Source organism: Leuresthes tenuis, unplaced genomic scaffold, assembly GCF_036924035.1.
Source record: "Leuresthes tenuis unplaced genomic scaffold, fLeuTen1.0.hap1 SCAF_9, whole genome shotgun sequence".
In the NCBI taxonomy this organism is placed as follows: Eukaryota; Metazoa; Chordata; class Actinopteri; order Atheriniformes; family Atherinopsidae; genus Leuresthes; species Leuresthes tenuis.
In genome coordinates this window covers 16,807,892-16,833,360 of record NW_027325363.1, presented here as the reverse complement: position 1 = coordinate 16,833,360, position 25,469 = coordinate 16,807,892, and the positions used below count along the sequence as shown (strand labels likewise).

Here is a 25,469-nt window from a genome sequence, read left to right as displayed (position 1 = left end):
CCCGATTAAATTTTTTTTTCTTTTTTTTTTGTTTCTCTTTTTAATTACATTTTTTTTTTTTTTTTATTCGACTTGGATTTGGTTTCTTCAGTTTGATCTCAGTCGTCTTCCAGCGCGTAGCTGTCTGTCCGACAGTCGTCATCATCCATGTTGTCACGTGTCCACGCGTGTGTCGGCCAGTGCTGTGAGCACTCGCCGACGGCCACCCGTCGTGCTGCGTGTGTCACCTTGTCCACATTAGCGCCGTGCCTCGTTACACGGTAAGGAAAAGCATCCCCTCCTTCATGCTACATACTATGCAGGCTGGTATGTTGTGGCGCTATCAAAATCTTAACATTGCTCGAAAACCTTTTGGGGTTGGATCATGTCAGCTTTTCTTATCTTGTTCAGTTCATGTAGAAAGTCTGAAAGTGTTTATATTAACGGTGTCAAAAAAAAAACCAAACATAGGCGGTCGTGCACACTTTCTCACACACACACACAGACACACACACACACAGGGGCTCCTGTGGTGCGTCAGACAACACAGGATCACTTAGTGGCACTTACTGTACAGTACCTCCCGTTCTGATGCCAACACATTGACACGCGTAACGTGACACGTGCGTGGATTTCTGGGGGTGTGCATGGCAGACGCAGCGAGCAGAGAAGGAGCTTAAAGGGATCACATTGGCACCGGGAGAGGGGAGCAAGGAGAGAGGGGTGGGGGGGGCAGCAAGGAAGGACGAGGAGATGACGCACTCACAAGAAGTCATTTAATTTCAAGGTACAAGACATTTGAGTTTGTGACATCACACCTGCTCGGGACTGCACAAATAGACGGCTATTTTTGCACTGTATGTATTGTACATTGATTTTTCTGTTTTCTTTCTTTCTTTTTTTTTTTGTTTTTGTTTGTTTTGTTTTTTTCCCTCTGTGGTCGTACAATCTCCTCCTCCTTCCTTTGTCCAGGCGAGGACTAATAAGCAAACATACCACAGAAGAGAGAGCCGGGCCGCTGAGGTTTTGGGTTACCGGCGGTCTGCGTCGGATTTGCTTCAGAATTGAAATAGAAAGCGAAAGCCAGACGGTAGTCATTCAAAGTAATGGTGCATTTACCTTTTAGCAGGTTTCTATGCGCAAAGGTTCTCAACCTTTCAACACTTTTTATGATCCTTCTTAATCAAACTCGCCGTGATTGGTTCTCGCCTGGAGGTACTTGTTGTAGGTGGAAGAGGGCAGCGGTAGGATTTAATATTTAGTTGAGGCCTGTGGCATTTTACAGGATTTACAAAAAAAAACAACAACACAAAAAGCATTGAAACTCATGTCACATCTTTTTGATCTGTAGAGCGCAGATTGGTATTACACGAAGCATTTTCTGCGCGGGTGTGTGGATGAAGTGGTTTGATCATTGCAATAAAATAAGAGGGGAACGCCTCCAGCTGTTAACGTACAGTAAATGTTTTATCAGCCTTTTGAATTGATTTTTTGTTTGTTTGTTTTTGGGTTTTTTTGTTTCTTAAAAAAACGCTTATCGTCTAAATATCTAAACATGAATATAAAAGCTGCTCATGCAGCCTACGTTCAATAATTATTACAGTTACCGCTAAGAAGAGAGTAGAACATATCAAAAGTTTTGGGGTATTGAATAACGTCTGGAAATATTGCACAACATAAGATTTAAAACAAACAAACAAAACAAAAAAAAGCAAACAAAAAAAACCTTGACTATAACTACTATGATTTAATGCTAAGTAAACAGGTACTTAGGCTTTGTAGTGCAAGATGGAGGAAAAAGCAATTTATATCATAATTAAAATAAAACAATAAGGTTGAGTGTTTGAGGTATTCTTAGTGCAGATGTTCGTACACCTGTAGGTTAATTCTCAAGATGTCGCATAATGCCGCTGTCGGAGGAAAACTGCGTATATTTGAGCCCGCATTTTAAAAAAATAAAATTTAAAAAAACATAAAAAAGCAAAAAAGAACAACTCCTCATTTTAGATAGGTGGACGTTATTGGCATGACAGACCTAAGAAGTCTCCACCGTGTAAGAATCTTGTACATTTTTAAAATTGATGCCGGTAAAAGTGGGGGAAAAAAAAAAAAAAGAGTACAAACTGGATTTTCTTGCGACAGCAGTGATGTTACTCTACATTAGGATTATTTAACCAACCACTACCTTTGTCAGTATTTCTCAATTAAATCTTATGTCTAATTTAGTTTTTTTGTTTTTTTTTTGTTTTTTTTTACTTTTTTTTTTTTATTTGTTTTTTTTTGGGGGTTCTTCTCTCCATTCAGTCAATTGAGCATAATTGGTATGCGTAATATTCAGGTGTATTTCACTATAGCATTGGATTTCTAAGTTTGAAAAAAAAAAAATGAAAAAAACATGCAGTATATTTATACAGCAAGTGGTACAGTAATGTATTTCTAGCTAAGCATGGTTGCATCAGTGTGGCAGCTACTGTTTGTGCTTTTAATATATATTTTCTTTTTTTTCTTTTTTTTTTTTTTGTTTTTTGTACCTCTTTGGTTTTGCTGTCCTCTACATACATGTCACTATGAGGGGATAACCGAACACACACACACGATCTGTAAATAATGTTGAGACTTGTGGAATTTCTTGCCACCAAATTCCCACGTTTTTCTGGTTGATGCCCGAAACTACAGACACCGAGGGAAGTAGAGGACGGACGACAGAACTGAAATGGACGGCGTGTTTGAAGTGACCGGAGAAAAGGCAGCCGCGTTGCCTTCGGGGAGCCAAACTTTCCCGTCCATTTCCCTCCTGTCGGTGCAAGCTTGTGTTGAATAATGTCTTGAAAACCCTCGGCCTCCATGTCCTTTGTTCTGTGCCATATTTCACCGATTGTTGTTCAGTAAATATTTGTTTCTTCTCCTAAATAACTGGTGAACTCTGAGTCCTTGTTATGTCTAGCTTCCTGTGAATCTGTGTTTTCCTATTGCTGTCCTATTTCTCACGCTGTTGACGCATATTACCTCTGACTTTTATCATACTGTATCTTCTGTGTTTATCCCGTTTTTTTGTTTCTCGCTTTGTGCCATTTTGCATCCCAACAAACCTTTTTATCACATTCTGGGATGCAAAATGATGTCAGAATACGTGGATAGTTTCCCTTTCTCTACTTCTACCTTTTATTTAAGCTTTCTTTACTTACACTTTCATGCTTTTTGACCTTTTTGTGCCCACCCGTCTGACCTCCGCTACACTCGCCCCACCCTATCTGAACAGCATTGGGTTGAATAATATGATGCTCGTTGAATTGTTTGCAACTGTGGCCGTGACCACATTTTATGGCATTTCTGAAATTCCACTGATTTTTTTTTTTTTTTTTTTTTTTTTTAAACACTAGATGTCGCCAGTGACGAAGTCTTGAAGTGGCATCACGGCTTTGAGCCAACATGATAGATTCATTCATCTACATTTAAAAAATCGGATGTCACGTTTTAAGCACTGAAGTATTTTTTTGGGGATCATAGCCCTTTTTTCTTTTTTCTCTTCTTCTTAAAAGCATTTTCAGAAATGCCATTTTAATGACTAAACATACCTCCAGATGAGGTCTTACTCATAGACATAGGGGGATTTTAATTTTTTTTTTTTCCTGGGCTGTGGACCAATGCTCCTGAGCTGTAATTCAGTTTTCACACGGAGGCAAACCCACAGAGCAGCGTGCGAGAGAGAGAGAGGTGGAATCCCTAAAGACCAGGGTCGTTTTTCAGGAGGGTCCAACCGCTTCCTCATTTCACTCCATTCCTTGCCTCTCGTTCATTTCGATTTGCACTTAAGTCAAAATGGGGAAGTTGAACGCGTTTGTATTCGGGGGTTGGTGTGCAAATTTGTCTTAAATCGTTTAATCTTTTCATCATCTTCTCATCCGTCACTCTGTCCTCCATAACATTTCCAAACCTTTAAAGGTGATAACTTTAATGAGGCTTACTTGGTTCTTTCCTCTTTTTTTTTCTCCAAGTTTTTTTTCAATCTTGAACCTTTTCACTTTGACAGTGAAAATGTCAAAGAAAGCATTCGCTTACACCCCCAACCCCCTTCTCGTCTCTTTTTTTTTTTTTTTTTGCCTTGCAGTTGCTAAGTCTTAGTTTTTCATGAGTATGAATTAAAACACTACTATCACAACGAATAGTGGGCTCTTAAATGTCTTTTGATGTTCTGCTGCAGCTTTTTCATTTCAACTCGTCAGAGGATATCTCTTTAGTTTGATTTGACACTAAATGTGATGCAAAAAGTGGAAATTCCTTGTCTTCCAAACAAAAAAAACAACAAAAAAAAAACCGTGTACTCGGATCCCTTCCGGATCGAGTATTAGGAACAACCCCATCTTTGGAAGTTTTAGTTTGGTACCCAGTTTGCACATGCTATGGTATATCTGTTACCGTAAGGTTGTGTTTAAAACTGAAGCCCAACGTCTGTTCAGCGTTGAGAGAAGTGAATTGTATGTTAGCTATTTGGTCCAGAGTGAAGGACCTGCGTCAGGCTTGTGATATGAAGTGTAAATTTGTTTTCTTTTTTTCTTTTTTTTAATGTTCTTTCTTTTTTTCTTTTTTTTTTGTTGAGGGTTTTTTCTTTCTTTTTTTTTTTTCTTTCAAAGATCAGTTAGTGATCTTAGTACTATAACTAAGCCAAGTTTGTAATTGTATATTTACTGTAAAATGTAGAACATTGAATAACTATTAAAATTTTCCTATAAAAGGAAAGATTGCCTTGTGTGACCTTTTTTTTTTTTTTTTTTTGGGGTAACTTGAAAGACAAACTTTCTCACCATGGTTTGTCCCGTCGTTCAGAGACCAAACGGATGTGAAAGTGATGGAAAAAGGATTGGAGCGGGGGGGGGGCTGAATCTGCCCAGGCTCGCACCAAAACTGATCACTTACTGATACTGTGGCTAGTTGTAAACCTCCTGCAGCTCTGCTGCCATTCATTTTCCCTCAGTCACAAATACCTCTGACTCCTCGTCAGTTTTGAATCGGATTTTCCTCATTCTTCTTCCCCTGAGTTCAGTTTATTTATTTATTTTTTTGCAACAATGTTCATGCAGTTTGGCCATCTGGAAATCAAAGATATACTCATTTATTTAGGCTCTTTATGTCAACGTGTTTCTACTTTGGAGCCTGTCTTTCAGTATAGTCTTTCTAAACCATCTCTCAAAGTGAATACTCGTCAAGTTTTTGATGATGCAATAAATGACTCGATCCTCTTAACCTTTTAAAAACACTGCACAGACCAATAATTCCCTCTCCTCTCCTGTAGTATCTGTAGAGGAACAAAGATGCATCATTTCCCTTGTTGCAGGAAAAGACTGACAGCAGAAGAATCCTCTTTCACTTCTCTCTTGATCCATCTCCAGACATCCGTCTGGCTTGAGCAACACCAACCACGTCTCCTGCAGATGCAGGCCCTACTCAAACACTGACACACACACACACACCTCTTTTATGGGCAGTGCCCCGCCAAATGCACACACCGGCATGCTGCAGAACAGACCGGAAGATCCCTTCTAAATACTGCTGTGGAAAAGAATGGCGTTGGATACGCCAGTAGCTGTGAATTGTGTTTAAGACACAATGGCAATGGAGTCCTCTTTTGTTATTTTATTATAACCTATTTAAAATTTATTCTGTATATGATTGCAATAAATCTCGAGCCCCGGTCACTAACAGTGTGTCACTTTGGCTCCGTTGTAGAATGCGGTGATATTCAGACTGCCTTTAGTACATTCAGCTAACAAGAAGGAAGGGGGGGGGACAAAAACTGCATGCCCTCTGATAGGTAAACATCCTGCTTGCAGCTGATACCTAAGAACAAAGCAAACTGTGTAGGGAGTTTTAAATACGACGCACTGCCAGAGGACAACCTTGGAAAAAATCCCATCTGTCTCTTACAACCAGAGGCAAATGTCCTAAAGAATGCATCAGGGTGAGGTTTCCAATTAAACTTAGAGGGTTACACATGAAATTATTATAATTTGAAGGAGTTGTGCATCTTGAACAACTGTTACATCGCAACCTGAAAGACCAGTTCACCAATAAAGAATCCAAGCATTTGCCAAGTAAGTTTGCATTTACAAGGACTTTGGCGACATTTACCGGGTAGAAACCTATCCAAGTGCCAAGGACCTCGGTTCATTTACTTACTTAATACTTCTTTGGAATTATGGAGAACAACAATTCACTCAATAAGTTAATTATTAGTAGTATTAATTAGGAATTATAACGTATTAATAAGGAAATTGAAAGATATGGCTTATTGGATTAAGGTAAGACAGAGTGTGCTTTGAGAGGAGGACAACATAACACCAGAGAAAGGTCAGATTGGCGCTTTTCAAACTGTGATTTTTGTCTTAACAGCTGAAAGGAAGCCAGAGGCCTCGGCCAATCGCTGTGCTTGGATCGGAAAGCATCTACTTGTCCATCTGGGCAGGTTTCGATCTTGAGAAACAGTGGCCTTGCTGCAGTTGGACGACCATGCAGGACTTTAATCATCTAAGTGCCTCGATGCTCTGTCAGATATTCATTTTCATCAGTGGTAGAAAGATGCATTTGTCCCCCTGATTGTTTTTCATTTTCATTAGTGCTGTTTATTTACTAAATTTGGCGCCTGTTGTTATTTACAGGTGGCCTTAAAACCATTGCACACTCGTAATTCAAACCCTTTGACTCGCGTTTGTTTATTCTGCAGTGTGGGAGTTTTGTTCTATGGTGGGTGGTCGAATCATAGCCAGCTTCCTATTCCGAGTCCGTGCAAAGCAAATCACTGATCTTCAGCCTTGTAGTTTCTACGTGTCTCTCTGAAGGATGACTCTGTGTGACCACTTGCGTTTGCATGAATTTGAACCTCTCGACCATTGCCCCTTGTAATATTTATGGCTCACACACACACACACACACACAAAATCATGATGATTAAAGAGGCTTCTCAACAAGGCCTCTCTTGGGAATTGTCAATGTAAATCTTCTCAAACTCTCCTCTCACACATACAGATACTGACATGAATTCAGTCAGTTAAGCAGCAATAATTTATTCTACAGAGTCATTGGAGACAACAAACAATTTTACACAAGTTCAGTACATTGACTTTTAAAGATCAATAGACTAGGAGGGGCAAAAGAGTCTGTACAGCCTTTAAAATCAATCGTTGACACTCAGGAAGTCCTAAATTAAATAGAGACGAGGAGTGACTCGAGTTCATACCTAGTCACGACTGATATATTCATCAATATGAAGACATTATACTATTCTATGTAGATAGATTTGTTGTAAATAATGAGAAAGTGGGGATAGTCATGACTAACAGGCCACAGTGCGTCAGTGACTGCTCAGTGACCGCTGACTCTGTGACTTTGATTTCACAAACACTGGAATAACAGCAGTTTCTTCAGTCTTTTAATCAGATCCCTTTTTTTTTTTTTTTTACATCAGCTTCAACGGGATGTTCACATTTCCACACGTCTACGTCAAGTATCTGAACTTTAATAAACTCTAATAAAGATGAGCAAGCACTTAAGTATATAATGGTGGTATAACTTGTTTGTTTTCCCATTTTGTATTTGATCAACTTTATATGGTGGGACAACGCACTGCAGGTTGGATTTTGGACAACCTCGACAAACGATTTGAGGCCATTTTGCACAGGAGTTTTAAAATGGCACCAACGAACACCGGCATCGATCCAGCGGAGGCACCGACGGGAGACGAGATGATCTGATAACACACCGCAGAAGATGAAAAGACCACTGGTGTGCCAAGACAGAATCTACCTGCTGTGGTGTGATGGGAGGCGCATGCCGAGCAGGAAACAGCAATGTCAACAGCACCCTGGGAAGTTCAGGAAAAATAAATTCAAGCAAAATGGCACGCAGCAACACGTCCCAATCAGTCCTGTCGCTCTCCTGAACGCCTGAGCACTCGCAAGCTTTGACTTTTAAAAACTTGTTAAAGAGTGCCCAGCACACGGTGATTCATCCCGTATGCGCCCCAGTGCAGGCCTGGACTGGGACAAAAATTCGGCCCTGAACGTTTTGGTCCAGACTGGCCCACCACAATCCGTGCGCAGATACTGTGCCAACTCGGTCCGTGGATGTACTGCACATATAATCGCCCTTAATAACACTACTATACTGAATAATATCCCTTGATATTCTGGAGCATTGAATAAAATAAATGATGACTACACGGTATGTTGCTCACTTGCTCTTGCAGCACAGTCGGCTAACTTCACACGTGGTTTGCTACTGATAGTTTTGTGCGACATAGGATATTTATCAGATTTTGACGACGTGCACGACAACTTTGAGTACGATGGAGTGAATGAGCTGTGCTGCAGCGGCGGGCGTCGATGACGTCATCCCAGTAGATGAGTGTGTAGAAAGCCTATATATATGGATCTATATATAAGGAATTATATGGATCTCGAGGAATCTAAATATCTTTCGATGGACGCCGACGGCTCTCGGTGAGTAGATGAGCGTATTTTATGCCAGAAATAAGGTCTAGGTTTAAACATACCGGAGTTCCCCTTTAAGAAGGATACTGGAGAAGGATTGTCAGTGGACTTGGCAAATGCCATGGCGTCCCTGACTGCATGAAAGCCACTTTTGAAGTGTGCCATCCTTGCAGCGGAAAACTTTCTGCCATTTGGGGTTACTTGTTGATTGTTGAGGAAGAATGGTTAAAAAATAGCTGAAGGGTGTCTGGGTTGGGACGGGTGAAATAATCAATGGGTGGGCTCGGGGTCTCTGGTGAGAGAGATGATGTACTGGGCACAAACCTGGACGTGAAAAGTAAGAGAAATAGTACGGAATATGTTTGAACACCCCTAATATGTATGCAGATGTTTAACTGTAACAGTAGTTAATCATGTGTTTAATTAGTTTTAACTGTATAATGTGAAACGGGTCATTGTCTCCTTGTCTCTTATTTGATGTAATTTAATCTGAAAATTTCCATAAATAAGTGTTAAAAAAAAGAAAAGCAAGGACAATAAACTGTAAACACTGACAGAAAAAAATAGGTAAATCATTTTTGAAGAAAATTAGTGAGCGGGACTACTGGGCCTATCATAGGGCCACTGGGCCTCTAATGTGTCTTTACATACAAATAAAATTTAATAAATAAATGGTCAGCCACTGCCGGCCCACCGGGAAAACTCCCTATGGCCAATCCATCTCAATTCAGAGTGGATTGATGCCATTTGGCCTGATTTAAACTCGGTCTGTGTGCTGCCCAGTTATCGATAAGAGATTAATAATTACCATGTGTTTAATGTAAGATAAGATTCTACATAACAGATCTGAAGGAAATTGATCTGGGACTCGTGAGGAAAATGCTGTTAAGATAAAACATTAAGATATGCCTAGTTATGAATTTAGAGCAGGTGGTTTAACAGGAGAACCAACGTTTTGATCATGATGTGTTGAGCCTGTCTCATGATTATTTCCTCAAAGGCAGTCTGCACTGTGGAGTACACATGCAGATTTTCATGGCTATCTGTGTCAGTCTTGTAATCCAGGCTTCCAGCTGCACACCTAAGTTATCAAACCAGGATTTGAGTCCACATCAGAGGACGTTAGACACTCAGCCTGCAAAAAGAAATGCTTTATTTTAAGCAGAACACTCTATCAATGACTATGCCACGGTGAGAGTCAACCTGGGCAAAGCCCTGGTCATCCATGGATAATCATTGGTTGTCCTCCATTTCTGCCTTACCAGGTGGTGTAATAAACACTGGTGAGGTAGTGTTTATCACACCGATTGGATGTCACACTCGATGTGTAAGATGTGGGGTAGATGCCTCTTCAGACGCATCTGTTATCCAACCCTCTGTTATGGATGAGACTTATCAAAACTGAGAAAGTCAGAAACAAAATACAGAGTCAATCTAACAGCTTATCGACATAACTGGTAATTAACATGTGTTCAAACTGGTGCGAATAATCGTTAAGATGTAAAGAGGGCCGCAAACAGATGTCGAATTCGAGGATACATGTTGTCATAGTTGTTAGTCAAAGCAACGAAATCCTACAAACTGATGACATTTTTGTCTGCATATTATCACTGCATAAATGTCAAGGCCAGAGAGGCCGTTATATATCAAAACTCACAAGGAGGAGAGGTGAGACACAGAGAACGGTGCACTAAAAAGGAATGTTATCTCTGATCGGAATCTTCACAATAAGTCGATGGCTGCATACTCATGATATATCCCAGGTCTCGGCACAGGAAATATAGTAGAAGATTGTATGTGTGTGTGTGTGATATGATACAAAATGAAAGGTAAAGGGAGGCAACCACTTGCAGGAGAACTCTTGTGAATCTGCAGAGAGAATGTTTGTGTGCTGTTTTCCCCTTGCAAGTAAAATACACTTCTTGGTTTCAAGCGGTTGTCTGTGAGTGAATTTTCTAACAATTTTACAGTCTGAGAACTTTGAATTCTCAGGTGTTTAATGAAATATAGAAATTCTACATGATTGAAAGACTTTTGAGGCAAAAGGGGGTATGTGGGGGTTAGTGGCACATGTAATTTCATTTTTTTTAAATATTCAATTAATGTTCCTATTTATTACATCTTTGGAGTGTTTTTTTTTTTTAAATATTGTTTACCTTCAAAATATTCTTTCATCTTGAAGCGTTTCCATAGCTACTAACTTAGCTCCATAGCTACTAACGGTTCTGCCCGTGACATCACGTGTGCGGTCCCCTGCGCGTGGTTCTCTGACTGCAGACCGGGCGTCTCACACATATGAGGGTTGAAGTGAAGGAATCACACGAACGCGCTCAACCGTAGCTCGGTCCTGATAAAGTGACGCAACACTTATTGCGCGTGCGCTGGCTTCTTTGTAGCGAGCGCCTTAAAGCGGCGCGGTGGGAGCAGCAGTCGTGTGCGTGCAGCTACTGTGGAGGTACTCCGCTCCAGATAAATCCGGGACATAGAGGCGTCTCAGTTCAACACTCACTTGCTCATAAGTTGTTTTTTTTTGTACATTTTATTCTATCCCTGAGGAGTTAAAAGGAGTATGAAACTTCATGCCATGACCAGGTCGCCAACTTGTTAAGGCTTTTCCTACAGTTGTTTCTGTCATTCAGGGTAAGTTTGATTAGTTAATTGTTTTATTGCGCGTTTTACCGCCAAACCTCAAGTGAATGCAGTGCACCCTGTGTTGTAATGGACTTCTATCAAGCAAAATATATGCTGTTGTGATTGGCTTTGTGGCTAAATGATCAATGTCACCTGCACATGGCATTTTCTTGCATTGCAAGCGTGTTATTGCAATAGTCTCGCTAAAGCTGTGTGGTATTGCTGCAACATCTTAATCCGTCTCACGTGTAAGAAACGGTTTTTACGTCCAGGAAGGGTCATGGAAGAGACCTGCACACACCAAGCAGCAGGTACCAAGGGAAGTGACTAAAAGCGTGTAGTTGTTTCTCAGCTATGGCGGAGGAGGGTTTCTGTCGCGTTAAGTGGTGGAAAACAAGTGAAAGTACAATTACTGCGCTTTTCATACCAGGTGACGACATCAGTCCTGTTTAAGTCTGAGTTTAATATGTGTAACTGTGTCTGTATTTTAAATGCGTTTAAAGAGTCGGGGCCAAGTCACAGGGACGGTCTTTCTTCACGAGAACCATAGTTATTAATCAGTCACGCACACGCAATGCGTGTTTACCGCTTCTGTGTGGAACCTGTAAAAAAAAAAAAAAAAAAAAAGGAGTTGTTCAGGCGAAAGTTGTAACCCACGCGAACGTGACCATGAAATTATCTCGGAACTTATCACGGCTTTTTATTTAATTTTTGTTGTTATCTTTGCTGAGATTTAATGCTCAAAAAAATTTTTCTCCACAGATGAATTCTTGCAGTTTACATTGCATTCGACTATAATCCAGGAGCTTTTAGCGATACTGAAAACAGGCGAGACTTGCTGTCTTTTTGGTTTGCTCCTGCTCAGGTGTTTATCCGCAGCAGCTTGGACAAATGTCCACAGATGGAGAAGCTGTTTTTATATCTGTATTGACCATAAAACATATAGAGGATACAGTCTCAAATCTGTCCATCCATTCATTTTTCATTCCTGCTCCATCCAATTCAGGGTTATGGGGGAGGTGGAGCCCCTATTTCAGCCACCACTGGCCGAAAGACAGGCAAAATGGGACACTCTTTGATCAATTTGTGCTTTGTCGTGATCACTGGATGATATGAGTATTGATAGAGTTACGCATGTAAATATTATAAACAAAGCCATAAATCAAATCCAGATAATATCCTACAGCATGAGTGGCATCTTAAGACATCTTGATTGGTTTGTCCAACAATTTCAACCCCTGAACATTCACTTTAAAATCACATAAGAATGATTAAATGATTTTAAAACGACTTTGTGAAACGATGAGTCAAATTGCTACTTTTTTGACCGTTTGAGCTCATCAGTTGCTTGACCATGTGGGTATTACACACATCCTTGAATACTGTGAACACCTAAAAATGCAGCTGTGAAACGTTCCCGCCATCCTCTCTTCCCATATCTGCACTGTCGCTTTCTCTGTAGTTTTTACAGCAGCGACGTGAGATCTTGTAAAAACAAGTTGTCACGTCACAGATGTTATAACAGGGCATATTTTTGTGAGGCTCTCATGTGTGAAGACCTGGCCCACTCGCCGTGGGACTTTGGCTTTGTTACTGTGTTTTTACTGAAGATTCCTTTCTGCTAGGCAGTGGTCAGGCTTCTGTGTGTGTTCTGTCAACCCGACCGGGAACTAAATAATGCAACACTGGTTTGGAGACACTGAATTACTGTAGAGAGTCAGGTGACAATGCCAGGTAGAGACTGAGAGTCGGGGCCAAACTTGTTTACAAGACAAAGTGTACGGCATTATCCGGCTCAGTAAATAAATAAAAGCTCTGCGGTGGCCAACTGGGTACTTTAATGAGAATGTCTGATTATAAACCTGACGTCTGTAGTCCGACTAACAGATAATTTACAATCTTGTCCAGAAACCGCAGCAAACAAGGATAGTGTTTAAAAGAAACTTACTGTAGATTCTCTGAGATTGTGTCACATTGAGGAATCAGTGGATGACGACAGCACAGGCGATCAACTTTTGTTTTTTTATGTTTTACAGACTCTCTCCAGAGTTGTATTTCTATCGCGTCTACGCCACAAACCCGTGACAACAGCATCTGCAACGCGTCCAACAGACACTTAGCTCTCTGGTAAGCCTTTGATAAGCTTTTCGACTGACCAAACGTTGGTCACAAGATATTACAGTTACTTACAGCAGCTCAAGGTTGGAAAAACATGTTTTTTTTTCCCATTGAGATTAAACATAACCAACTGCAACACCACTCAAGGGCAAAAACAAGTGTCAAAACCAAAGGGGAAAGTGGAAAATATTTGTGCATTCAACAAGGTCTTCGTATTGTCGTGGTTATGAGGCGTAAAGAACAAAAATACATAAACGTGGAACTATTCACAGCAAAATGTTCTCAGAACGTTCGTTTGTGACCAACATCTATGATTAGTTCAGCTGTTTAACTCAGTCTGATGTCACACTTATATCCATTTTCCCTCTTCATAGTTTTGTTGGAGTACGAAAGTGTAAAGTTGTGCTCTTTTCACATGGTTATTTAAATAAACATCTGTGGAGACATTAAAAGACGTGAACAAGAGTGACTGGAATCCAAGACGGGTCCAAGATGACTGGAAATCGGTAGAACCTTGACTCATGCACAAACACTAGTATACGCTCCCTTGAGTTTTTTTTCCCCTGTTTCGAAGAAGATTTGATACTGATTATTCTACAGTTATTGGAAATTACCTCGCGATACTCGTCTTGACTGGCAAAGATTAAAATGACGTGACTCACCCGCCAACATCAGACTCGTATGAATGACTGGCGTCGTCCTATGATATGATATTCCAGAGAGTCCAAGAAATCAAAGTATTTCATCAAGAACAGCCCTCTCTTCAGTTTCCTTATGTGGACACCGACCACTCTTTTTTTCACTTTTTCTTTCCTTTTTCTCTTTGTTGTAAGAGCTCTCGTTTCCATGAAGGACAGCTTCTTCTTCTACTGATTTACAACCAATTCTGTGCAACCTAGTTTATTCATTTTAAAACCCGTCTGAGGAAAAGTGTTTGTACGTTGGTGCGTTTTAGTTTTATCAGTGCAATGCGTTCATTTGCATCAGTTACAGGAACTAAGTGGTGAATCAAACTCATTCAGGTCTTGTCATTATTCTGCCCCTGTATGTGTTTAATGCTCTTTGTACACCGGTCAAAAACCCACTAAAATCTGCTAACATCTGACTTTCATGTGGTCATTATTAGAAGAAATTAGTGCTATCTAATAATAGCACTTATTATATATTATAAAATACATGATATCTGATTTTCTTGAGTGAGTGGTTGAGCCATGCAAAGACCCCCACAGAAAGGCAAAGAGAAGAGAGTGTCTCTGATCATTTTTACCCCTATTGCCAAGTACTTCATTCCACAAAAAACTGTTGCACAAAGCGGGAGAGCAGACAGAGCAGAAGTGACAGGAGCTAAAGTGGAAGGAAGGCCTCAAGACCTTATTTTAATGGAGAATAATGTATGTTTTTAATGTGTTAGTCATAAACCCGTCCTAGTGAGCCCAATAAATTAGATTATGTACTTGCAAATAAATGTTAGAACTCAACAAAAGAGACTCATTTGCTTGCAGTGAATGCTACTCCCATCTTTTTGGCAGTTGAAAAGTGATATTAGGGGAGTGTTATGCCGGAAGGGGTTCATTAAAACATAACTCCTCTGCTCTTCACCCTGAGAGTGAATCAGCCAACGTGAGCCAACGTCCTGCAAAGTGACTGAAACGAAACAGATCCTGATGATCCTGCGAGAATGAACCTGTGGCACATCCACATTTTGATCTCAGTGACCCCATTGTCCTGGAGCTGTACTTAACGTCTGTCAGCAGACTTCCTGTGTGTGGCAACGTCTTGACACTCCGGAGGGTTTCACAGAGTATGACCTGCTGTATATAAGCCTTTACATGCCAAATTAAATTGTCAGTCCAAATTCTTACCGCAGCGTGTGTCAACTTGTTTTTCGTCTCCAAGTCGCACAAACGGTTCCCTACAAAGCGCTGCGTATTGTTAACTGCAGTTGTAGGAATTTCATGTTAGAATTCTCCAGTCCGCCTCTGCTTTTATAACTTTATTAGTTACAGAAGAAGTTTTGATTTGGGGATTTTCTGCACTGGATTGTTGCATTCAGTCTGTTTTCAGATATATTTGCTCTGAATCTTTTGCATTTCTTATAGTCAGATAATCTGTGCAGACAGTGTTTTCTGAAAGGATCAAGGAAAGGAAGAGTGACTCAAATGTGTGTGTGGCAGATTGCAGAAGTGTCTCATGGGTGAGTTTTATTATCTTGTTGGCCATATAGCAAGCAGTGTGCTTATGTTGGAACACCAGACCTCCTCATCACCCATCTGTCTATTTATGGAGCAGCTGATTAGTTTAAATGTCTTGTATAATGGTTGCAGTGCCTGTCCTCTCCAGTGATAGACTTGGATGAGTCAATTTGGCATTAGCTCAGATAATTATTAGGGTGTGTGTTTTTCTCATTCTGCCAAGCAGCTGTGGCATTTGCAGCATGCTGTTGTACTTGTCCATCTTTGCTGGGAACATGCAGTAATGTCTGTTTATCATCTCGGAGGAGATGTTTATGCTATTGCACTAATCTGCACATGTGTGCATGTTTGAGTCTGTGTTTCTATGCAGTAATTGCCTGAAAGTAAAGCACTTGTGCTGGATCACTTTAGACCGTTTTCATGTGGGTGCTGGCCTACCGAAGGGCTGTGAGTGTTCCTAACTGTTTGACTTGTAGTGTGTCTGCCGACACCATTTAATGTACTGTTCAGACGCTGATGTGTAATACAGAGTTGTGTCTTTCAAAGTCAGCCTTTCCTCAGATTACCTGCAGACAGACTATGGGAGCAGTGAATCTTTGGTTACAGTGGACAGGGACCATAGAGAAAACAGATCGAATGGTACCCTGCTTGCTCTCTTGAACTCTGCATCTCCCTTTTCTTTTGATCTACATCTCCTGCTCCATGTTAGTTTCAGAGATACAGAGTGTCTGTCAGCATGGTGTGATTGTTCACTTCGCCTTACCTGCACTTTTAGTTTAGATTCCTCGAAAAATGACATCTTCGAGGTACTTTTGTCTCACCAAAATATAAACACACCTTGTGCACTTTTGTTCAATGCTTCATTGATTATGATTACAAATACACATATAACCCAGAGTGCCTGGCTCCTTGCTTGTAGCTTAAAATGTCATATGGATTCGAGCAATCTCATGGAAAGAAAGGCCCCTCTACCGTTGCTGGCAGTATTTCCATCACAACATAATCATATTCATTCATTTCCCTCAGAGCAGCAGCTTTAGCAGAGTTGAAAGCAGCTGGAGCTGTGTTTAGCCTGCAGGCACCTCTTCAAATCTGAGTTCTTCGCTGCTGATAGACACTGTCATCCAGGAACAACATGCATTTTACCATGATTTCTCTTGTTATTTTCACTCACAAATCCAAAATAACGTGAGAAATTTGTTCAACGCTCTTCTCTCTGCCGTCTCACTAGCTGAGTGATCTGCACATGCACTCTGATGTGTGCGGGACTGCAGAGGAAGAAGAGCCACTCGCTCCTTTTTTATTTGTTTTGTGGCAATGGTAAAATATCAGCTGTGACGGATTGCATATTTGAAGTAAATGGAGTAAATGGAAACAGATTCTTGAACAGAAAAAACAGAGCACGAAATAAATTACTTGTCACCACATGAAAGTAATGTTAGGACCCAAATGCAGGCAGACTAAAGAGGCCACAGATGAGGAAATAAAAATGCCCTAATGAACTTACTAGATAAATGAAGAGAAGATGCTGTAGATAAGGGAATATAATAGTCAAATTCAAAAGGTAAATTCAATAGAATGGGGAAAAACTAAGCTGAGAACAGAAAATTAGAAGCGATACCAACATGAACAGAATGAGTGACAACAACAAGCAGGATCCTGCAATTAACTAACAAAACCAAGGCTAATAAATACCAAGGAGACTAATGACAAATGCAAGGCAGGTGTGTTGCACCAACTGAGACCAGGAGAACAACAAGGGCAGGAAGTTCAAGTAGATGGAATCATACGGAAACACACTCCTACTAAATTAAACAGTAAGGAAAGCCAACTACAAACATGGCATTAAGATGAATACACAAGAGCAGGAGCTTTACAAAAAAAAAAATAAAGCAATTCAAGAGAATCTAAACCAACCTAACAAACCCAAAAGATCTCAACAAAAGCCAGCAAAAACAAGCTGTAAAGAAGACCAAACATGGAAATCCAAAAGTTTCAAACACGAGAGGAAGAAAACCAAAACCTTTACACCACACTGCGTATTGTGCAGATGTAGGAACTATTTCATACCTCTAGTGAATTATTATTATTTTTTTATTTTAAAATTTTGAAATTTTAAAATCAGTTTGACGGGAATTTAAGAGAATTCCATGCGAAGCCGTTCTCAGCTGAATGAGTCTGAAATAGAGATTGAAATGTGTCATGTAAATGCGCCACGAGAGCCTGCGGTTACCGGCTCTGAGCATATTGACAGAAACTAAACTCAGAGGAAGAAGACTAAAGCAGACTGGTGGCCCTGGTCATGTGCAGCAGTAAAATGGAGTCGTCTTCTGGAATTCTTTTCAGCAGGATATAGGCTGTTTGTTCATTGATTACCGTGTGCATTAGTCACTTTTATTCTGTTGAAGCAGAAAAAGCTGATCAGTCATTTGATGAAGTCATGTGGGTGAAATGCCACCACAAGCATCAACTTAAAAAAAAAAGAAAAGAAGAAGTGGAACCAAATTTTCAGTTTTTTTTCAATGTTGCCGTTTCGTTGTTGACCAAAAAAAACTCAAAAGGGAGACGTTTTCTGCTGCTCTTTTGTTTCTGTTTCTTCACAGACACAGACAAGGGTTGATCCTCTGTGTTAAACCTCTCAATTCCCAAAGGAATGTCTGCTTTTCCTAAGAACTGTCAGTTCTGCAGAAGTTGTTGACAAACTCTGGGTTGACTAATGTTCCTATGACCAAGCCTTGGAAGTCCTGATAGTCGTAAATCCACATGCTCACTAATCGTTTGAACTACATTTGCTATTAGATATACAGCCCTTTGACGTTTAGTCTGTAATCTCCTATATTTGTCCTGAGTTGCAGTCACAGTCTTGCAAACATGGTTTATAAATAGTCTTGTGTCGCACTGAGCTGTGCCTGTTGGCAGCCCTCGGGGTGGAGAGTATGCGGCTGCACGTCTCGGCTGTCAGAGTGCGTGCGAGACTGATTACGTCTTTTGTTTTCCGGCGTCCTGGAGGGGAATTAGCTCAAATGGTAGAGCGCTCGCTTAGCATGTGAGAGGTAGCGGGATCAATGCCCGCATTCTCCATTAACCCTTTTGACTTTGGAGCCCTGCAGGAGATAGCTTAAGGTGTTAGGTTCACTTGCACAGCAGTATGAAAGGCCGGTGTTGTTTTTGATCAAGTTACCGAATGAAGCGCTTAGTTTGAGCCCAGGCAGCGTAAGCAATCTGCAGGACAATCAAAACAAACGGCTGTTGACAGGATTTTTTATTTCGCAGACAAATGTTTCAGCACGACTAGAACAGTTTGAGTGAAAAAGGGGTCATTTCTTTTCTTTTGCTACAGCAAAAAGAAATGAATTAAACCACGCAGGGGAGATGAAGGAAACTCCACGAGGGTTTTTACAACGAATGTAACTTGAAACGGATCAAAAAGCAGACGAGGTAGGAAATACACTTTAAACAGCAAATGCATTAATCATATGTGTGTGTAGGTCTAAAGTGGGCTCTCTCTCGCTTGTTGCTGTGGACATGCACGGTGGATTAACCAAACACAAAGCTTTATATGCTGAAAGATGACTATACAATAAATAGGACCTCCTTTGACACTAATGAAAAAAACACTGAAGCCTTGTTTCCACATACATGTGTGTTTGAATAAGAGTCATCCTGAAATCCATTCATTCTTAGGAGAGTTGCTTTCATCTTAGATAGATGTGAGAACCTCCGCCTTGTTTTCATTTTTTTCCTTTGCTTGAGTTAGTTTTAAGTACATTGAAATGTTTTAAGTATTATAGATTTAGGAGAAGGACCACATGTGGTGCCAGAAAGCGCGATAATGAAGTAGCGGACAGGCTAACAAACTGCTAGCTTTTTACAGTCAAAGCAATCACTGTTTTGGGCACATACTGTGAAAACGTCGCAGTTGTATTTAGCACTGTAATTTGAAAACAAAACTAACTCGGAAAAACTCGGTTTTAGCCCCAAGTAATGCAGATCCATGGCGCTCACTGCATTCTGCTAGTCACAGCAGTGCACACAACACTACTGAGTGTTAGATTTAAACTTTTGACTCATTAACTTTTGAAAGAAAATCTCATGGAAGTTTCCAGAAAATCCTACAACTGTGTGGGCAGAAAAAAGATGCATTGAGTCATAAAGCAGAGCGATTATGCCCTCACACCCATGGAGATATGAGAAATCCCTGCCCCAGCGATGAGCAATGTTTTCATTAGTATTAGCTGTGGGTGTCCAGGTGGAGAAAGCATGGTTTGAAATTACTTCATGAGGCACACACATCCACACTGATCGGCAGATAAGGTTGAATTTTCCCTTGTAGTGGCTACCGCCAGCCTATTAAGAAGATGAAGTTTATGGCTTTGCTGTAAACTGTTACGTGAAGTAAATCTATGTATGTAAGCTGAAGTAAATGTCCCTTTACTGACCTCTTATTTTGGCCTCTGAATGTAGGCAAAACATTGTATTTCATCATTTGTCAGTTGGCCATCCCATCACTATGAGAATAGACATAATTACATGTTTATTCTACCGCAAGAGAGGCTTGATATTCTCTGGAAATAGTTGGGAAAATATGCGCATATATTGGTGATTCTGAAGCATATCCTCAGCAATCAAATGTTCTGATCTTTCTTTTAAACGCTAGTGTCTGAAACAGAAAAAACTGCAGTAAACTGTTCACACAGGAGTATTAAAAAGGTACCCTAATAATCTATCTATCTATCTATCTATCTGTTTAATTTAAACACAAAGATAGAGACACACACACACACAGTGCATCCACACGTATATGTGTCCATATGAAGGTATCTTCAGAGCCCTGGGATTGTAAAACTGCCGTATAAATCACCAGTACATGCTGCAGATTCAGAAGCTCTCTTTGCCACTTTATACTCTGTGCAGTGTTCAGCATAAATTCAGAAGCATACTCAGTCATCGTGACAGCGCCACAAAAATATCACACTGCTGCCACTGACAGTGTAATATGAGTTTGTGGCGCGTATCCGTTTTCCTCCGGTAAATATTTTAATTTCACACCATTAGTGGTTTACCAGAAGCATCAAAAGGAAACCACAGATTCAACTAGCCTTGCTTTTTCACCGCACTCTTATCATTTGAATCGGCATATTGGAAATAAGAGCACCTGCTCACTCTTTTTGATTTGTTGAACTCCATCCTAGGAATGCGCCTCTCAGCGACCAATCAAACCATTTACCACCAGGTGTTGAGCAGAATGAAATTATGGTTTTGTTTGCGCCCATATTACATTTAAAAAAAAACAAAAAGAAACTGACAGAAAATGTTAATCAGTTTTCATTACCAGCATCCTACATTGGACCATCCAGGTCCACCCACATCTAAGTCGTTTATCATTTTGAGGCCACACCCACTAACCTCTAACCAGCCGAAATGGATGTGGGCAGAGTTGGATGATCCAACCACGGGGTGTAGCCAGACATACTTTACGTTGTCTGTAGCCTTAGAAAGTTTAATTCTGGAGAAAGCAGACGCAGTAGTGACCAGAGACCAGATTTAGCGTGAGTGGGAGTCCAGACAGTTTGCTGTGATTGTCAACACTGAAAAGAAATGAACTTATCATGTTATCTTATGGCATCGCTCTTATTTAACTGGTTTAATGTTCCCGCTCGCCCTGTTATGCCCTAACTGCTTGTGCATGCTGGTAGTATGAATAACACCCAACTGCTCGAACGGCAGCTGCTTCAATTTGAACGTGAGGAAAACCGGCGTATAGATTGAAGCTGAAATCGGTCAGAGTGGTTCAAGTGTTTCTTTATGCATCTTCTATTGAAGGTTATCGTGGTGGACCACTGAAGACAAGCCGGAAAACAAAAGTTGGCCACTTTTTTACTGAGTCAATCAGACATCGCTTTAAGTGCACTGTTTCTAAAGGTTTTCAATATGTGATTAAGAAAAACTGGGGTTCTTATGGTGAAAACAAAATGTCCAAATTATGCTTCCAATGAATCATGAGAAAAATGACGCAGACTGCAGTGCACGCTTGAAAAGCCTTGTTTCCCCCTCTTTTCTTGCTTCTCGGTTCAGTGCGTTGAACTGTTTCACGGTCTGCTAGCACACCATCTCCCCTCTCCTTCAATGAGTCCACGAAGAATTATGAAATCGTGCGTCACTGCAGTTCACAACAAACTGCTCACCCGCCCACTCAGTGGGTTCGGCCAAAAACGCACACGTACTCTGACATGCAGTTTATAAAAAAAACACGCACGCACGCAACACACAGTGTCAGCTTTTTTAATCAGTTTAAAAGACCTCACATGTACACACTCCTTACGCATTCACGCAGCGATGGGAGTTGTGAAACGCCATGACTCACACTATCAAGGCTGCGGAGGAAGCAGCTTAAGCCAATCACTTACTCAACACGCTGCCTTGTAAAAAAAATGGGGATGGATCATTATTTAGGTTTGTCTATTAATCTCTGCCTGTTCCAGACAGTTTGAGGTGTGAGTGGGAGTGTAGACAGACTGCTGTGATTTTCATTTGAAAGCTATCGTCACTGAGGAGAGATTCAATGATTGCATTCTTTTATGGTCTGGCTCTTATTTAATTGGTCTTATATTGTGAGGCTTTTGCCAGTAATGGGTTATTCATTTCTTCTGCCAAATACATAGCTACTATGTTGTAACAGTGAGCATATGTGGAAGGTTAATGATTTCTGAATACAGCTAGAAGACACAGGCACAACACTAGAGTTTTGCTTTATGTAGCATACGTTTTCTGCTTTACTTCATGCCATTTTTACTTTAAGACACAGATTTATGTGTGATCTGCGATCTGCACCGGTGGACACAGCACCACCGGCAACCTTTTTTAGTGTCGGCTTAGTAGATGTTTCTTTTAACCAAACAACATGCAAAACATTTTGCAAAACTGCAGTCAGCGAAGCCAAGTAATACTGTGAAGCCCATTGCTCTTACTCTTTCCTTCTCAGTTGCTCACAGCTGCCCTGAAGATATTTATCAAAAGTTTCCATATTTGTTTTAGACTGCATATAGTACGGTTGATGATAAAGAAGTAGGCTGTACAATAGTGCTGCATATTCTCAAGACAAAAATGGAATCATTACAGACATCTTCTGCCCTCTGGTGGACAATTATTGTCTCTTGGAGCACAGCCTGTATTTTCTATTTCATTATTGCTTAATTTATTTGTATCCATTTGTTTATTTATTAATTTCAACCTGTATGTAAAAGCCAGTACTGTAAACAGACAAATAACAAGGCTGATTTACTCCTGGTGTGTGCATTAATATTTGATCTCATGTTTCTGCAGAATGCAAAGATGCCATACTCGTTCAGCTCCCTCCCTATGGAGACTCTCATCTCGAAACCCTTCTCTTTGGACGTGTTCTCCACTCTTCACTCTACAGAGCCATACAACGGAGACAGCTTCATCTCCATCTTCAGTAATGTCAGTAATGTCAGCGTGGTAGCGCCCCCTCGCTGCACTTACAAGGAGGACTTTAAGTGGATTTTGCTCCCAGCTGTGTACACCATCGTCTTTGTGCTCGGCATTCCTCTCAATGCCACTGTCATACTGAAGATATGGAGGACGAGGCCCAATCTGTCCAGGAACAACATTTATATGCTCAACTTGGCCATAGCTGACTTTCTGTATGTGATGTCACTTCCTTTACTCATCTACAACTACGCCAGTCGTGATTACTGGCCCTTTGGGGAGTTTACTTGCAAAATGGTCAGATTTCAGTTCTACAGGTGGGTTCTTAACTACGTTTTGCCTTGTTTGCTCACAGAAGCTTACAGCCGCTCACCAATACAAAACCTTGCATTTCTGAATATCTTTAACTGAACAGTTTTGACTGTTTTGTTCTCTGGTTTCAGTAACCTTCATGGCAGCATCCTGTTCCTCACCTGCATCAGTGTGCAGCGCTATGTGGGTATTTGCCATCCTCTCGCGATTTGGCATAAACAAGGTGGTCGCAAGATGGCGTGGTGGATCTGTGGAGGGGTGTGGCTTGTGGTCGTCGTTCTTTGTGCACCAACCTTTCACTTTGCTGCAACAGGAACCCAACGCAACCGCACGGTGTGCTATGATTTAAGCACGCCGTCCCACTCCGTAAACTACTATCCCTATGGCATGGCTCTGACGTTCCTCGGCTTCTTGCTGCCTTTTATAGGCGTGATGTTGTGCTACTGCCGGATGGCCCACATCCTCTGCCGCCCGGTGTGCTACCAGGGGGTCTCTGTGGCAGCCAGGGAGAAACGGGACAAGGCTGTGAGGATGATTATCGTCGTGGCGGTAGTGTTCTGCATAAGCTTCCTGCCGTTTCACCTCACTAAGACCATGTACCTTGTGGTGCGTACCAGTGCATCCTGTGAGATTAAAAACTTGTTTTCGGTCATCTATAAGAGCACGAGGCCCTTTGCCAGCATGAACAGTTTCCTGGACCCGATCCTGTTTTACTTTACTCAGCCACGCTACCGCCGGAGCACCAGAAGGTTTATACTCAGAGTCGCCACCCTCAGGGACAAAGGCACCAATGTGTGAGCAGAAGGTGGTCACTATGAGGTGTTAAATCCATGTTTCTAAGTCATTGGTGGAACCAAGAATGATGCATTGGTTAGTGAATGTTTTTCAACAGGTTTCCAGGTGTCGTGTGAAGAAGCCAAGATTACAACATAAAGGCTGTAATCTTATTGCCATTTGATATTTCATGAGAATTTCTGATGATTTCTCTGTGACTGAGTCAAAGTACACATGTAACTATGATCACCCTGTTGGACCAGTCTCATAACTGGGAAACATTCATTTTCAGACCCTATGGTGCACTGGGCTGTAAAGGAGTTTTTTTCTTCTTGTTATTCATATTGTGTATGAGTTCCTTTCAACCTATATAAGCTTATTTTCCACATGTGTCTTTGATGTTATTTGAAGATACACAGTAAATGGTGAAAGAAAGATAGAAGAAAGAATAGGTAGAATTCTCAAATCATTTGGTGTGCTTGTGTTTCTGACTAACTGCACTGGAAATTTGTGTGAATATAACAGTAAAGATATTTTTTTTTAAAAAAAACAGACGTTTACAGAAGTAGTAAGAGCCAGACTAAACAAAAAAAATGTTAAAACTGTGCTTTCTCATCAATAGACTGTTATATTTTAACATGAAGGGTTTTTTTTTGTTTGTTGGTATTTTCTTTTGTTCATGCATCGCTTGGACATTTTTTCAGATTTATTCAGACGTGTTGTACGTTTTCACCACTGGATGGTGTGAGTACGTCACTGCCGTGGAAAACTGCTCTGACTTCTGAATAACTGGGATGGTTAATTCAGTGTGGATCAGATCTTATGCATTACAGTCAAGGATAAACCAAACTGTGTGCCGTGAGCTTTAATGCCAGTGCCAACCTTAATGTATCACATAAAAAGCATCCGTTAAGTTGTTTAAATGTGGAATATGAACGTAAGGGCAGAGCCTAAAACAAGTCTCAACTCTTTGGTTCTTCTCCAGTAAGTGTGTGAATCTTTCCAATGAAATTGGGATTTCAGTTTGTACAAATAGAGGGAAGTTTGGCGTTGGAAAAGCCTTAATAAATAAAGAGTTACAGGGAAAGGAGATGTTTATCAAAATGAGCTCTTTGCTCTTGAGGAAGCACTCGAGAGGACAAATGAACTGCTTGTGACAGCTCTAACCAGATGCACTGAAGTCTAAACTGTACATTTAGCGACGCACGTGAAATTACATCCTTGTGATCTTTTTCTTATGGAGTAAATACCAAGCTACTGATTTTGCGCTTTGTTCATTTATAATCTTCACGGGACGAGCAGAACTGCATATTGCATTGTGATCCAGCATATACTCGTATAGTGGTATGTTGTTAATTATAAATGCATTGCTTTCACATACTTTGTAAACTGCGTAATATCTTTTCTGTCCTTTTAAACATATCATCTCTGTGCACTTCATGTCAAGGTTGAACGTTCCCTTGATTGTCAGCCACATTTTTTTATCTCTTCCAACTGCCTTGGCTCAAACAATTACTTTCCTGTGAGTTTG

The 25,469-nt window shown here is 40.7% G+C and overlaps 1 protein-coding gene across 2 annotated transcripts; it reads left to right on the top strand.

Moving 5' to 3' along the window:
* The first annotated feature begins 10,915 nt into the window (after nucleotides 1–10,915).
* Nucleotides 10,916–24,475, top strand: LOC140314401 (P2Y purinoceptor 3). 2 transcript variants are annotated; one of them, XM_072392572.1, is made up of 3 exons: nucleotides 10,916–11,102; nucleotides 22,727–23,169; nucleotides 23,296–24,475. In XM_072392572.1, the coding sequence occupies exons 2-3, from the start codon at nucleotides 22,736–22,738 to the stop codon at nucleotides 23,960–23,962; spliced, it is 1,101 nt and encodes a 366-aa protein (XP_072248673.1). In that variant the 5' UTR covers nucleotides 10,916–11,102; nucleotides 22,727–22,735; the 3' UTR covers nucleotides 23,963–24,475. The 2 variants fall into 2 exon arrangements, with proteins under 2 accessions (XP_072248673.1, XP_072248672.1); XM_072392571.1 differs by lacking the exon at nucleotides 10,916–11,102 and adding an exon at nucleotides 21,898–21,984.
* Nucleotides 24,476–25,469: the final 994 nt, after the last annotated feature.

What these genes read in the sequence shown, in the direction of transcription:
- LOC140314401 (XM_072392571.1), top strand. An exon ending in GTCAGATTTCAGTTCTACAG is followed by an intron (nt 23,170 to 23,295) that starts GTGGGTTCTTAA and finishes CTCTGGTTTCAG; the next exon opens with TAACCTTCATGGCAGCATCC.